This window comes from Cryptomeria japonica, chromosome 7 (genome assembly GCF_030272615.1).
Source record: "Cryptomeria japonica chromosome 7, Sugi_1.0, whole genome shotgun sequence".
In the NCBI taxonomy this organism is placed as follows: domain Eukaryota; kingdom Viridiplantae; phylum Streptophyta; class Pinopsida; order Cupressales; family Cupressaceae; genus Cryptomeria; species Cryptomeria japonica.
In genome coordinates this window covers 26701521-26716831 of record NC_081411.1, presented here as the reverse complement: position 1 = coordinate 26716831, position 15311 = coordinate 26701521, and the positions used below count along the sequence as shown (strand labels likewise).

The following is a 15311-nucleotide window of genomic DNA, read 5'->3' as shown; positions in this document are numbered from 1 at the left end:
CTCCTCTTCTAGAGCGAATTTCACTCTTCTTGCCTCAAGTCAAAGAAGAAGTCATATTCGAAGTGAGTTTTGAGGTCTTATAGTGTATAGGAGCGAACTTCAACTCAAAAGTGTGTTTTCAAGCTACTTCATGTGCATAGCCTCAAGAGCGAACTTCATGAGCACCACCTTTGGAGTGAATTTACCTTAGAAGCCTTGTTTGAGTGCAAGTTAGAGCATTTGAGTGAAGATAGAGAGCATGATTTTGATTTTAAGATCACCTCAAGTGCTCCTTCTTTAGAGCAAAGTTTACTTCATGTACTCTTTAATACGAGCGAATTTTCCCTTTAGACCTTCATGAGGTGAAGTTTAACATGTTTCCATGAATGCATGAATAAAAAACCTAAGGATTGAGTTGATGAAACAATGAAGTGATTGAAGAAAAGTTTAATTTAGTTTGAAATTCACTTCATGTGCTTGCCTTGGAGAGTGAACTTCATGTGCTAGCCTCCAAGAGCGAACTTCATATGCTGGCTTCCAAGAGTGAACTTCATGTGCAAAGGTAATGGAGAGAACTTTACTTCATGCGCTCCTAATTGAGGGCGAATTCGCAAGATTTCTTACAAGACCACTAACTTGAGCTGATTTGATGTTTAGAAAGAGTGATTTTGAGATAAGATGATGATGAAAGGTGAGATTTAAGACGAACTTCATGTGCAAGGCAATTGGAGCGAACTTCATGTGCATGGGATCAAGAGCGAACTTCATGTGCATGCAATTTAGAGCAAACTTCATGTGCATGAACCTTGGAGCGAATTTGCTTCATTTACCCAAGATAAGATGAAAAAATGTCTATAGATCATTCCCTTGAGCTGATTTGATGCCTTAACATGCTTGAAGAGAACAATTTTGAATTTGAGATAATGAAGGACAAGTTAGAGGGTTACTTCATGTGAACCCATCTTCGAGCAAACTTCATGTGCTCTTCTCCCAGAGTGAAATTCCTATAAAGGCCTTCCCTAAGGTTAGTTTTTCATGGTTGAAAGACTCAATGTTAGAACCCATAGAATGAAGGGAAACGAGTGAAAGCAAGTTCGATCACAAGTTTGAAGATCACTTCATGAGCATCAAGGTTGGAGCAAACTTCATGAACATCAAGGTTGGAGCAAACTTCATGAGCATCAAGGTTGGAGCGAACTTCATGAGCATCAAGGTTGGAGCGAACTTCATTTGCCCCTTCCTTAGAGAAAAATCTACTTCAAGTGCTCTTCTCTAGGAGCGACCTCAACTTCAAGTGCTCCTTCATGAGAGCAGATTTTCTCTAAATTCTCTTATCAAACCTGCAAATTACATAAAATCAAAAATTATATCAAATTAAGAGGTTATAGAGGCTATATATCATGTGTGTTTGATGCTCATTTGTTTGTTTTGCAAGAGATGAAGAAAGAAATAAAGGGGATCACATTGGACGAAGATCAAAACAAGTGTTCTAAGGAGGAAATTTCAATGTCAAGGTCAAGAAGATGTCCTCAAGGGGAAAACTCCATCAGCAAATACAAAAAATATAAAGGATGTTGATTGCGAAGCAAAAGGAGGAAGATTGTAAGATCTACACCACCATGCAACATCAAGGGAAAAACTTCATAAACAAGCACAAGAAGTTGATTACACAAGAAGCATTCACTTACACAAGGACATGATCCACAACACCAACAATATGAAGGGAGTCACAAGGAAGAAATTCCAAAGCGAAGAAGCAGTTGTGCCATCAAGAGTTCGTTCCAAGGCAACATCAATACTTCAAAACTAAGAGGAAGTAAAAATCTATTCCTTGCACTTCCATGATTGAGACATTCAAAAGGATAGTTTCCGAAGAGTTAATCAAAGTTAGAAGATCATCATCATCACCGCTGAAGCTAGATAATGATATCCATTCATGATGATGAGTCAAGTCTACGAGAGCAAATTGAGGTGGCATCCCAGTCACTACACCAATCAGAGAAGTTCCACATCAACATGTCTAGATGTGATGTACCTAACTTGTCTATGATGGTACAAACTTCGAGGCACCTACCCCTATTATCTATTGGTTGAATATTTCAGAGGTGACGTGTCAAAATGTTGTAATTATTTCATTGGCTAGAATAGATTTTGTTGTAACAAACCCTAGTTAGGGTTTTCATTGTAAAATCTTGACCATTGATCTCAAATTGATCTGAGCCACTAAATTGTATTTAGAGCATTATAAAAGGCTCAAGCTCTTCAATTGTAAAGGTTGATAGTTAGTAGTCGAGAATAGTGAATAGTAGATAGCAATTAGAATAGGATTTAGATTAGGAGAAGGCAAAGATTGTTGCCAAACCTTGTTGTAAAGAGAAATTGATTTCATTGAAGTTATGGTGAATTTGATTTGTTACTTAAACAACTTGCATGGTCTTTACTTGTCAATTTGTTTTCATGTTGATTAGATTGAGTGGAAGAAATTGTTGAATGCATTTGTGTGGAATCCGTTAGTCCATACCACTAGTCTCTTGCTGATTGTAAGGGTGCCTTGCATGGTCAACTGGAGTGATATGACCTTAACTTCAAATTGTTATGCGTCCATTGTTTATGCATTAGCTTTGAATGGTAATCAATGTTTGATGATAATGATTTGAATATCTTTGAATTATCCCTTAGAAGATTGCACTAAGCTTGTGTCAAATTGTTCAATTTGATGGTGAGACCTCACCCAGTAGGATTCTATCTAATCATTCACCCATATTCTTGCATTCTAGGCTTTAAGATAGAATTTCTCAACCCTTAAACTTTTGTCCTTTTTTTCAATTCAAGCAAGTAGTTAAGATCTAAGTTCCAACGATTCAAGCATTCAACAATTCAACGTAAGTCCCCTTGTGATTCCAGCATAATCACATCAAACCAACGAGCTTATCCACACGTCGTGACCTGACATAACAAAACCTTGGAGTTATCTCAAGTGATCCTTGAGCTAATCTTCAGCATTTGAGAGACTTTGTTCAAGAGAGGATAAGATACTTCTGGGTATTTCATTCTGTGTTTGCATGTGCCTGAAAAACACATCAACAGACAGTAGTGAAGGTGTTTAGATGCTAGGAGTTTTTGATGTTAATGATGGTTTTATTAAAATGATTGTGGGTTGTGACTCAGGGTTGACGACTTGATGTTGTGTTCTAAAAAAGTCTTGAAGTCAAGTTTTCCTGAGTTCTTTGAGAGATAGATCGATGAATATTTGAGGGGTTGGAGCCTCTATTATTCACAATTGGTGTTGTGAGGAGAGTTGGAGCTCTCTTTTGACTATTGCTCTATAATTTGGGTTGGTGCCCATTTGAAGATAATAAAAATCCTTTGATGTCGTGGTTTTTCACCCAAAAGGGTTTTCCACGAGAAATCTTGTGTTCTTGTGTTATTAATCTTTTTGTGTATCTTTTGGTGTTAGTCTGTAAGTTTGTCTAAAAATTTGAAACACTAATTCACCCCTCCCTCTCAGTGTTTCCTGTGTGCTTCTCAAAAATAACCATGCACAAAGACTTACAGTCAGCAAGCCTCCAATGGTATGAACCTAAAATCAATCGAATACCCTCACACTTCACCATTAAAATCACTAACCTATCTTAATGATAAGAAATCATACAAACAAGAAAAGACAATTGACGGAACACCATATTTCAATGTTTTATTCATTTGCTTCAATTGCCATTACAACAATTTCTGCTCAGCAAGTCCTCTACTCCTAATTCTAACTTCTACTAAATCCTACCAATTCTAACCTTCTAGTTCTCTAAAATTCTAACCCCTTACAATGAGAGAGGCACCGGCCTTTTATAGATTTTACATTCCGAATCAAAAGCCAAGATTCAATCCATTCAATGGCCCAAATTTGCCCTTTAGAAACCCTAACAGCTTATAGTTAATGGCTCCAACAACTTTCAACCACTTTTCAACAGCTTTCCATATGCCTTCAATTAATCCCACTAGAAATCAAAAGTTCACAGGGCTCAAGGCACAAAAAGACAAACTTGGTAGTTGGGTGAACAACTAACTTTCGGCCTCCTTTGAATTGCATTAAATGGGTCCCAAAAGTTGTCATTTTACAATATAATAATCCCCTTTTTTACAATAAATCAGTTTCCAACTCAGACCTAGTTGTTCATTCTTCATTTCTGGATGTCTCTTGTAGCATTTTTGTAACTTGTCACTGTCTTCCAAGGTTCTAGAAATGACATCATCTAGTTTTCCGCACTATGGTACTGGTATTCCATCCTCGTGCTCTGTCTTAGGCTCTATAGCAGGTTCTTCATTAACATCTTCAGGTTTTTGACCTTGAATTCACCCTTTTATCCTAGTAACCTTCAGACATCCTTGGGCAGTGCCATCTGAATTGCTCGGATCCTTGGTTCCCTCGGATGGTCATATCTTCATCTTGCACGCTGGATTCTTCATCCTTTGGTATCATTGGCGGTCTCTATCCCCTTGATCCTTTCATCTCTCCGACTCCCTTTGGTATCACCTATCCTACATGGACAAACAAGTTTAAGGATCAACCACATTTTTGTGATACTCAATCCTCACTATCGCATTCATTCTTCACTTGAACACACATCATCACTCATTCCTTCACTCATTTCTCAAAGGATCTTCATTTATATGGCAAGGTAACTCGAGACTTTCACTTGGTAGTTCATTGAACTAGATCTTATCCTTACATGCTTTGACCACTTGATTTGCACCTTGCTGTTCTACAAATCTTGTCCTAACCTCAAGCTGTGGAAGACTTTTTGGATTACCATTAATCTAGTTTTGAGTGCATGTACGAAATTTGAGGATCCTTGGTTAGAATACCGGCTTTAGGAAGGCATCTAGGATTAGTGCCTGAAAATTCGGTCCAAAACATGTGGCTAGGAAACATTTTAGGATTAAAGACCAAAATATGGGGCTAGGAAACATTTTAGGAATACTAACTTAATCCTAATTTTAGTGCCATCACCGAGTTTTGATTGGAACTTAAGTTATGGGGAAATTTCAGTGCAAGGAAAGATTTTAGGATTAAGGATTAATCCACTTTTGAATGCTCATACCGAATTTGGGAAGGCTTGTAAAAACTTCGGGCTAAACATCGGCATTAGAAAGCCATTTAGGAATAAGGCTAATTCCTATTTGTTATGCTATCACCACACTTTAGAGCATGAAGGGTGGAAGTTTGGTCAAAACCTCGGCATTAGGACACCTTTTAGGAATAAGCCCTTGTCCCCTTTTGACTGCAAAATAAAAACTCGGTCTAAACCTCGGTAGTAGGAATGATTTTAGCAATAAGGTCAAATTCTGATTTTTGAGCTCAAAACACTGAATCTTGATCTACAACCTTTGTGCTTATGAAAAGACCTAGTTACTCCCTTAGTTATGATTTAGATTGCTTTACCCAAGACTGAACTTGAAGTGCCATGGAGAATACTAGTTTGAAAGCTTGAATTTGACCTTAACCTGCAAACTCAGGATAACCTCAGTATTAGGAAACATTTTAGGATTAACAGTTATTCCAAATCATAGTGCAAATACCGAACCTTGTGAGGTAATGGGTGAAATTCGGGCAAAAGTTTGGGGTTAGGAAAAGTTTTAGGAACAAGTTCTAATCTTATTTAGCACTCAACCACCGAACTTGCCCCTTAAAACTTAGGCATTGCTGCATTCTTAGGGTCTCTCAGAGTCCCTTTCGACCAAGTTTGGCCCCTTTTGCATGGTGGAAATCAGAAAAATTCAGATCTTGGGATGGTTTACTGCAAATTCTACCTCAGACCTTTGACTCAGACCTGAAATCATCACCCCAAACTCGGACCTAGGAGTGGCAAAGTGAAACCCAGTTCAAAGTTCGAGTTTAGGAACATTTTTTGGAATAACACCTAATCTGATTTTGCCTGCTACCACTGAACTCGGTGAGTGAATGATGAAAGTTCGGTCAGAACCTTGGTGGTAGGAATACTTTTTGGAAAAGTGCCTAATTCTACTTTGAATGCAAAAGCCAAACTTTGAAGAATGCTGGTCAGAATTTCAGTGAAAGAAAGGATTTTTAGATTAAAGTCTTATTGCAAATTTTAAGGCAAACACCGAACTTTGAGGGAAATTTTCAGAATTTAGTTCCAAGTGTGGGCTGGCCTATATTTTGCTCGATTCTATGTCTCCTCATGGATCAGGTTTGGCCCTTGTATGATCTTCTTCCCCTCTATTCACTTTGCTCCTTTCATGCTGGGACTTCAATCCCTGATTCTCTACACACCTATAAGTTTTCTCTCATGCTAGCAAAGCAGGCAGAAGGAGAGGGGGTCCCTGTCAGAGACGGGGAGTGTGTGCGCAGCACAACAAACATCAATTTTCATATTGAGCATATTTATAGTGCTATGACTCCATGCACATTTGAAATGGAAATAAGCAAGATTGTCTATAGAAGAGAACCATATTCTCTCTGTTGAAAGAACTAAATACGGAGGTGTTGAACTATTATTCTAACTGGATCTTTCCGTGTTTAAAATAACCTATCTACTCTTAATAATTTATAAACTGGAAGAACCAAAACCCCTAACTTGTAGCCAAATACTGTTCTACTTACAGAGCAAGTACCCCAATGTAGGCAATAATCTGAGACAAGGTACAAAGCATATTAAATGAAGCAAAGTAGAAACAAAACAAAATCATTGGGATCTGGTGGAAACCTAACCCCAGAATCCACAATAGAAACATAACTAATCATTTTTTTGTATGTACTTCCACATATTGCTTGGGCTATTGATGTATCTATTAGCCTATCAGATGGCTATTCTGCAAAGTGTGTTTGAGTTATGCTCATTTCTGGAAACTCAAGCTTGCTTCCTGTGCAAAGTTGTTACAAATATGTGAGAAATAGAAAAAAAATGTCTATTTTTTGTATTAGGGAAGCTGAGGGAGAAGAATAGAAAATACTTACTATGGAAAGACAGATTTCACTCTCTCAATGTCAAGAGATCCCTGTGTGGACTGAGGAACACCTAGTTTTATTTTCAACTTCATCTGATCAAAATTGACGCCTGGAACAGCACCTGTAAGCCAGAAGCAATTGCATTGCTCAAAACAATTTTTTGGACAGATTGGAGTAACTTTTTTCATTTTGTCTACTACACAATACACCTGAAAGGAATGGTGTTTCAAGAACACTGAACGCTTCTAGATATGTCTGCAAAATGAAGATTGCCAGAAGGATTTAAAATAGTTTGATCAAATAAAGAAGTAGCAAAGAATTCTATACTAAGTAACTATTGGAGAATAATATTTTATTTGGACTGTCATTATCCTAGAGTTGGCATTAGAAAGATTAAGTAGTAAATTCCCTTTAAAAGAGAATAAAATGTGTCATGCATCAGTTTGTCAGTAACCTATTTGTTCCATTAGGGCACATTTCCTTTAGTGGGGAATATCAAATTCACATATGAAATATAAATCCTTGCCACTTTGCACACACTTTTCCTGAAGTTCATGGGAGCTAGGGGCACTAAGCACACACTTTGAATACTGGTCAAGGCTTGTAAGAACACCCAATGATTTTTTTAAAATTTCTTGTAAATAAACTTAGCAATATGAACATGTAACCGATGGTTAATTGATGTCATAAATCTGAGATGTCCTTAAATATGCACTATGGCACATATATGAATTCTTTGGCAGTTTTATATTCAAACGGAAAGTTCATTGCATTACATGGATAGTTTTATAAAATCACACTTGAAGAATACCTCAAATAAGAGCCAACAAATAAAAATGCAATAATGAAAACTCTCTGCTGTCACAAATTTTGAGATAAAAGGATAACATTTATTCACTGCTGTTCATAAACTGTGCGACAACAACATTCCCAAAAGACACCAATACATCAAATAAGTATTACATATGATTCCCACATTAAAGTACCTTATCATTTGATGATAGGACACAGAATAGCAAGGTTGGAAGTCTGTATCAAAGAGCTGCAAGGCTGAGATGTCCCTGTTGCAGGTCTGAACCAACATGAGAATACATCCAGAACACCTACCAAATGCACTATGAATGCCTCACATGACCTCCAAACATATCAATAACCACCCAGAACTGAATGAAACACAAGGAAACACTGTTGATGGGCTGATGCACCCCAATCAATGCTTCTGTTTCGCTGCACCAACCAATATAACTCTGTCCCAACAAGGTTACAGGTCTGTAACTGAATATTTTGGGTCACCTATGACTGAAAAGGGAACATACTACACCCCAAACTCGCTCCACATTAGCCAATTAATGAACAACCTAAAATCACCCTCAAATACTTATGCAAACTGAATTTTCTGATCACAGAAGTTTGAAATGGATAAAGACACACTGTATCAGTCAGGGCAGCGATCAATCACCCATGACTATAAACCTGTCCCAACTTTTTTTAAATGTCAAAAATTTGAATACCTCACAACAGGTAGGCCCTCAAGTAATATAACCTTTCACAAAGGGTGGCAGATTTACATGAGGTCGGCCTTATAAGGTGACCGATTACAAATAGAGCAAGTTGCTAATTAAAATCTTAATTATGCTTGAGATAAATGTATATAATGATAATCTCAGACCTATAATTGCTGAGGCCAATAGGCCAATTAGACAACTATATTAGCTATGTCGACCATAGAAGGAGTCCGACCATAGCTACAAACATCAACAGGATATCGAGTTGCAAATCGTTGATTGCAATATATTTAATGACAAACACTTACCTTTGTAAGAAATTTGCAAATTTGGGCAAGGTCAACAAAACTCGATGCATCTTGTTGACAATCAGCCAAGAAACATTAAATGATTGAAGCGAATGCTAAATATGAGCATCTATCGATTGAATTCAAAGGGCCACGATTTTGATAGAGACATTCAATAAAGGTGGTTGAATTGCTTATCATCCCAACCGAAATCCATTTAATGAAAAAACCCCAAAGTTGTGATGATGTATCAATTGCTATAAACGTCAAATTGATCACTTTGTTTGATCAATATGTAGTCGATTTGCCTCTGATTATCAATGATCGAATTTCAAACAGCAATTGGAGACATCAAGCGATCAGATTTGATCAAGTTACGGAGCGATTTCAGTCTGTGACATCAGCGAACCCATCTTAGACACTCAGCAACACTTCCAAATTGATATCAACAGTTGGTGATTAGCAAGTCTCGATCAGCTATTCATATTCGAATTGTTACCAAGGCATGGCAAGTTTGCTTACATGTGGCGACTTCACCCTAAGACAATTGGCCATAGCAATCACATTCGATCAATAATTCGAACTCAGTATTGTTTCTACAGTGATCACATTTGATTCACCACGATTCACACTCTGTGACTCACATACAGCAAATTCATTCTTGCCATAACAGAGTCATTTACAAATATGGTGTCTTCACATCAAGTTGATTACGCCACAGTAAATTGCATTTGATCAGCGAATCTGCCAGAAAGGCCAGCGATATAGTTTGACAGTGAATTAATAGGCAGCGATTCACCTTTGATCAGCGATTCACCTTTGATCAGCGATTTCACAAGCTGGGAAAGGTTACATTGTATACATCTAAATCGTGTGCATTCCTCATCACATTCTAGCGATTCATGTTTGTGACCAGATAATTCCAAATCAGTGCATTACTTAGACAGCGAAACTGGAAAAGCAATTTAGGTTCGAATAGCAAGGGCATTGGTGTTTGATCACCATCCAGCTCAAGCTCGAATTGCACAATGAACAGCGAGTCTACCTTTGGCGTCTGATTTTTGACCCAGCGATTCACAGGATAAAGACAATATACTAGGCGGCATACAGAGCAGCATCAGCATTGAATGTGAAGGAGACTATTGAATTTTTATCAGCAAACACAGTCGGATCCAACGATTGATGAAAGAGCATATTCATTTGAAGAAAGGCGATTTTTGGCCAAAAGAGCAATTGGATTAATATAATCAGTCTATTTTGAAGTGATTACAAGTCTGAAATGAGGTTTATCTCATAGTCCTTGTATGATATCAGACCTCATTATGAGACTGAGCCAGCGCCTTATTCACCATCTACATGAGGGTTTTGTTTGAAATGTTTTAATTTGACACATTTGGATCATCTTTGAGAATTTGAAAGGCATAAATTTTAGTCTAAGTGATTGATTCTACTTACAAACATTATTGTCATATCATTTTATGAAACTAATTTAGACATCTCTCACAGATAGAGCATGGTAGGAGCAAGGCGAGCTCTCATCAGGAAGGACATTGCACTTCAAGTATCTACAAGGCAAGGATATGAGTCATACATATCAAGAGGAATACAAGAAGACTCAAGGCGTCCTAGCCAAGAACAAGGTGTCCAAGGCAATGATAGGGTCTGATGCAAGCAGTCATCATGAGAAGTGATGGAAAAGTAACATCAAGGCAAAGGATAGCAATCAGCATCGAGCACTAAAGGATGAAATTTTCACAATCTTGAATTTCCTTCAGAAATCCAAGAATCATTGTCAGTATAGCCAAATGAAAGCTCAAGAATGCAAGTGAGCAAGACAAAAAGTAGTTTTAGAAGAGTTAATCAAAGTTAGAAGATCAACTTGAGCAAAGTCATCAACACATCAGGAGATTGGACATGTTGAGTATCAAGAGATATGCCTCATTCATTCACACACCTGTGATGAGTTACAAAGAGCGAGATGAAGTGGCGCCTGGTCATCATTTAACCAATCACATCATTTCAAGATAAGGCGTCCAAATTCAATGAACCTGACTCATCCTACGAAGGAGATTACTACCACATGGGCAAAAAGTTCAATGTACCTACCCTCATCACCTATTGGTTGAATTTTTAAAGAAGGACATGTGTCCTGTCAATTGTAAATTTATCATTGGTCGAGCATTTAATGCTTTGCAATAGGCTTTCTCTCTTTCAATCTTGGCCATTGACCTCAAATTGATCCAACCCACTGAATTGTAATGAGAGTACTATAAAAGGCCTCACTTCTTCATTTCTAAGGTGAATAGAATAATAGCAAATAGACATTAGATTGTAAGTAAGTAGAGTAGAGTGGGAAGAGAAGGCAAAGGTTGTTGCCAAGACATTGTTATAAAATGCATGTAAACTTCATTGAAGATACGGTGAAATTGATATGTTGATTCAACAATTTGCATGATCTCTACTTCTCATTTTATTTTCATGTTTTTTAGACAAATGGAAGACTTTGTATGTGATCAATGGTGAAATTTGTACATCCATACTACTAACACCTTGCTGATGGTAAAGTGCCCTGTGTAGTCAACTAGAATCTATTTAGCCAAGCTTAACTTCAATTATCATTCCTTCATTGATATGCGTCAACTTGATGGTGCCTATGCTTGTGGTGATGATTTGAAAATCATAAAGCTATCCTTAGAAGATCACACTAGCCTTGTGGAGATGTTCACTGCATGTTGAAGCAAGAATTAGTTGAATTTTATCAAAGGTTGTTCATTGCTCTTACATTCTTAGAGTTAGAATAGCCTCCTAAACCCTTATCCTCTTCCTTTTTTTTTAACCAAGTGAAATCCCGCGTTCCAACTTCATTTGATCATTCGAGCATTCGAGCATTCAACATAAGTCCGCCTTGTGATACCAGCAAAATTACATCATACACAATTGAATCTATCCAACAAGTCAAGACCTAACATAAAAGAACCTTGTAGTCATCTCAAGTGATTCTTATGTGAATCTTCAGCATTTGAGAGTCTTTAATCAAAGAGGATAGAGTATTCAATACTTTATTCTGTGTTCGATAGTGCATCAAAACACCATCAACACGGGCCAAAAGTGTTTCACATGGAGCCACAGGGTGTGTCGTGCTAGCGTCACCGACCATGTTAAAAAGTTTACCAAACACTTTTTCTTTTAAAAAAGAAATTGGGTGCGATCATTTTTTTCTTTCTCCTGATGTTGCAAATTGCTTCCCAAGAAGCGGCTAATTCTAGAGAATGAGTCGCAAGATATTGGAGTTCAGCAATCGTGTGGGTGGGCCAAGTCAAGTTGGTAGTAGTGAAAGTTACTTGTGATAAAACCTACAACACCCACAACTCACAAGCATTCCAAACCCCTGCAGTCACAAGTAACCTTATCACCAAAAACTAGAGCTGCAGGGGATATTGTGGCCATAAAACAGGCAAAAAAACTTGAAATCTCACAAAAGTTTGACCCAAAAAAAAAAATTGCCCAAAGTTTGGCTTAGGGCAACTGAAGCAAGCCCTCTCTACTATTTTTCCTTCTTTTTTACAAAAACTTTTGTACAAATACGGATCTGTATAGTATCATAGGATACAAGAGTAAAAAAGATTGCAAAATATAAAAGTTACTAAATGGCGATGTTTATTTGGCTCCAGGACACTCTATTGATAGGGCTAAGTGCTGCATTCATCGAAATTTGGAAAGGAGCTTGCTATCCATGGCTCTAATATATGTTGAGCAACCAAGATCTGAAAGGAAAAAAAATGTTATCTTCCACAAGTAAATGATGCACACAAAAAGCATGTATATCAAATAAAAAATGAGAATGTAAAATGGACAATGAGTGCCTTGCATATAAAGGCAACGAAGAGAAGGTAAGAAGATAAAACTAAACATCTAACTATCCCTCCAAATGTACAATGAGTGCCTTGCATATAAAGGCAAAGAAGAGAAGGTAAGAAGATAAAACTAAACATCTAACTATCCCTCCAAATGTACAACACATGTCCATTCATATAACAAATGTGAGAGCATGTGTTAAGTGTGCATGAGATAGGTGTCACAAGAGGTGAGTACACATGTCTCAACCACATGAAGTGAAACAAAAACAAAAAAGTCCTTTAGTGAAGACTTAACAAGTGTAAATGGTCAACCTAGAAAGAGTGATATGCTAGCTATGTTGATGATGACCCAATTTACACTCACTAACAAGTATTAAAAACACTATGAAAGATTCCTACTGCTGCTGCAAAATTTGAGATGCAGAATCAGATCACTCCTTTCTTCCTGAAAATGTTGGAGATGCTACTGCACAGTGTTGTCTGCCACAAAAAATGTTCTACATTAGCATGATAATGAAGTGTTGGAATGCTTTAAACAGAACTGGCGAATGTTGTCTGTAAAAGATCACTATAGTGTACTTTTTTAGTACAGTATCTCACTGTCCATTTGTTGGTTGTTAAAGTGGCCGAAAAAACATTTCTAAAGTTCAAAGTGTGATGTGCATCTTTAGCTATTGTAATCATAGCTAAGAACCGTAGTCAAACTAAAGCTCGTGGATATCAATGTTTAAAATCATATGCAAGTTATTTGTCTGGTTTGCATGAATATGTGGGAGCATGAACATGCATTATAATCTTAACATCTAAATTTCTAAATCTAGGACATCTTTCTTGTGATATTAAGAATACAGATAATCTGATGTATTTAGAGAGGCTAAATTTGCCAGACATACCTGTCCGAAATGCTGGGATTGAGTTAGAGCTGATTGCATCTCTGCATGCACGCATAGCTGCTGCAGTAATATCTTGTCTGCACATAACTGTTACAATGCTTATACTAAACTTCACCTAGAAAATATATAGTACAGCCCCCAAGAAAGGAAAATACAAACATCTTTCATAATCAGAGAGAAAAATAACATACATAATTGTAAGCATTTAAAGATTCATTCTTTATCGACAGAAACAAATTCCTGTTAAGAATTTAAAAGCTTCTTTGAAAACAAATATTCAGTATATTCTAATCTTCAAAGAGGCCTTAATCCAATATGGAATCTAATTGTTAAATATTGTAATTTCTGAGATACAAATAAAGTGGATATCTAATCATGAAATAATATACTCGTTAACAGAAAATCAAAATACGTGTGCAATATTCATCTCTATAAGGAAAATTGTTACACAATTAGGATATTTATGAAGATTTGTCAATTGTTACACAATTAGGATATCTATGAAGATTTGTCAATTGTTACACAAATTGTATATCTATGAAGATTTGACATTGACAAACGTGGACAACCTGAAAGTAAAATTCCAAATCAAAATCACGGTCAGCATTAGGAGCAACTACAAAATTAAAGACGAGAAAACTTCAGTATTTGTGACCTGTACGTATGCCAGTCTAAAGACCAGCTTGTTTACAGAGCATCCTTACTGTAGCTAACTTAAATAAAGGAGGAGTTGAAATACTTTTACTTCTGAATTGCCTTTTAGGGAAAATTGTATCGACATTTACAACCATAACCTGGTACATGGAATCTTATAGCAAGACAGTCGATGTAACTTAAGAGCATTTGTTTTAAAACTTAGTAACTACGATCTCTTTATCAAATAAGAATATAAAATACACACAAATGACCATCCTATACACTCACACACACACACACGCTGTACATAAAAGAACTACACGAAATGGAGAATTAAAGACCTACCCGTGCTGATCATAACCAACACCCATCTCGACAAATAGAACCTTCATGGATTGGGGTTCTGCCTGAGAATGCCCAATTGTCTCTGCTTTCTTACTGTCCATTGAAGCCCTTGTTAATGTCGGATTGCAGGGATTCGCAGATTTAACTTTATAATTTTCTTGAAGCGGAGCAAAATTTCTAGCAGTACAGTGGAAGTCGCGAAGTGACAATGAATTATGTTGATGATATGTATAAGGAAGGCCAGAAATCGGAATCCTTGCACAAACCCAAGTGGAATTTTTGTCCACCTCGGGTCGGAATGAGGAGACTGCAACTGGGGGAGAAATGAGTCTCGGAGGTGGGTTTCCAGGAAGAGGGTATAGTGCCTGAGACGACATTCCGTAGGACGCCATTTTTGCTAGAGTTCGAATATGAAGAAATATGGATATGGAAATTATTTTTCCTCCAGCTAGTGAGCTGTCCGCGATTAGAAGGGAATCTATCTCTAAACCTGTTGGGTTTCGTTGCTGTTAGGGAGACGACCTCGTTGCACGGTAGCGGCCTCCATTTTTTAAAAACTCTTTCAAAGTCAAAGTAGTTTTTGTTTGTTTGTTTGTTTTTATTTGTTTTTTTTTAAATAGTGATGAATGAATGAATGAGTGAGTTTTAATGACGTCCACAAGATCATTAGTCTATGGGACCTAGAGTAGCAGTATTAGTAATTTTTAAGTTATTTTCCTTGTCAGTCTTTCTTTTGTGGATCTTGATCAATAAGCCAACAGTCTTGTGAAGTTTTGCCTCTTCGAAAATCTTTTTCAGACTGGACCTCTTCAAAATTTCCTCGTACTGCATACAAATATCCTCAT

At 37.1% G+C, this 15311-nt stretch overlaps 1 protein-coding gene across 2 annotated transcripts in view; it reads right to left on the bottom strand.

The window, feature by feature from the left end:
* The window catches only part of LOC131035323 (uncharacterized), a 39041-nt gene extending 24061 nt beyond the window's left edge, over positions 1-14980 (bottom strand). Inside the window, exons 1-4 of one of the 2 annotated variants that reach the window (XM_059208018.1) lie at positions 14467-14980; positions 13486-13562; positions 6953-7064; positions 6458-6858 (exon numbers count right to left, since the gene is read on the bottom strand). In XM_059208018.1, coding sequence (XP_059064001.1) covers position 6858; positions 6953-7064; positions 13486-13562; positions 14467-14858 — 582 coding nt within the window. In that variant the 5' untranslated portion in view covers positions 14859-14980 and the 3' untranslated portion in view covers positions 6458-6857. Of the gene's footprint in view, positions 1-6457; positions 6859-6952; positions 7065-13485; positions 13563-14466 lie in introns of those variants that run through there. The other variant, XM_059208017.1, reaches the window with a different exon arrangement.
* Between the last annotated feature and the right edge of the window lie 331 nt (positions 14981-15311).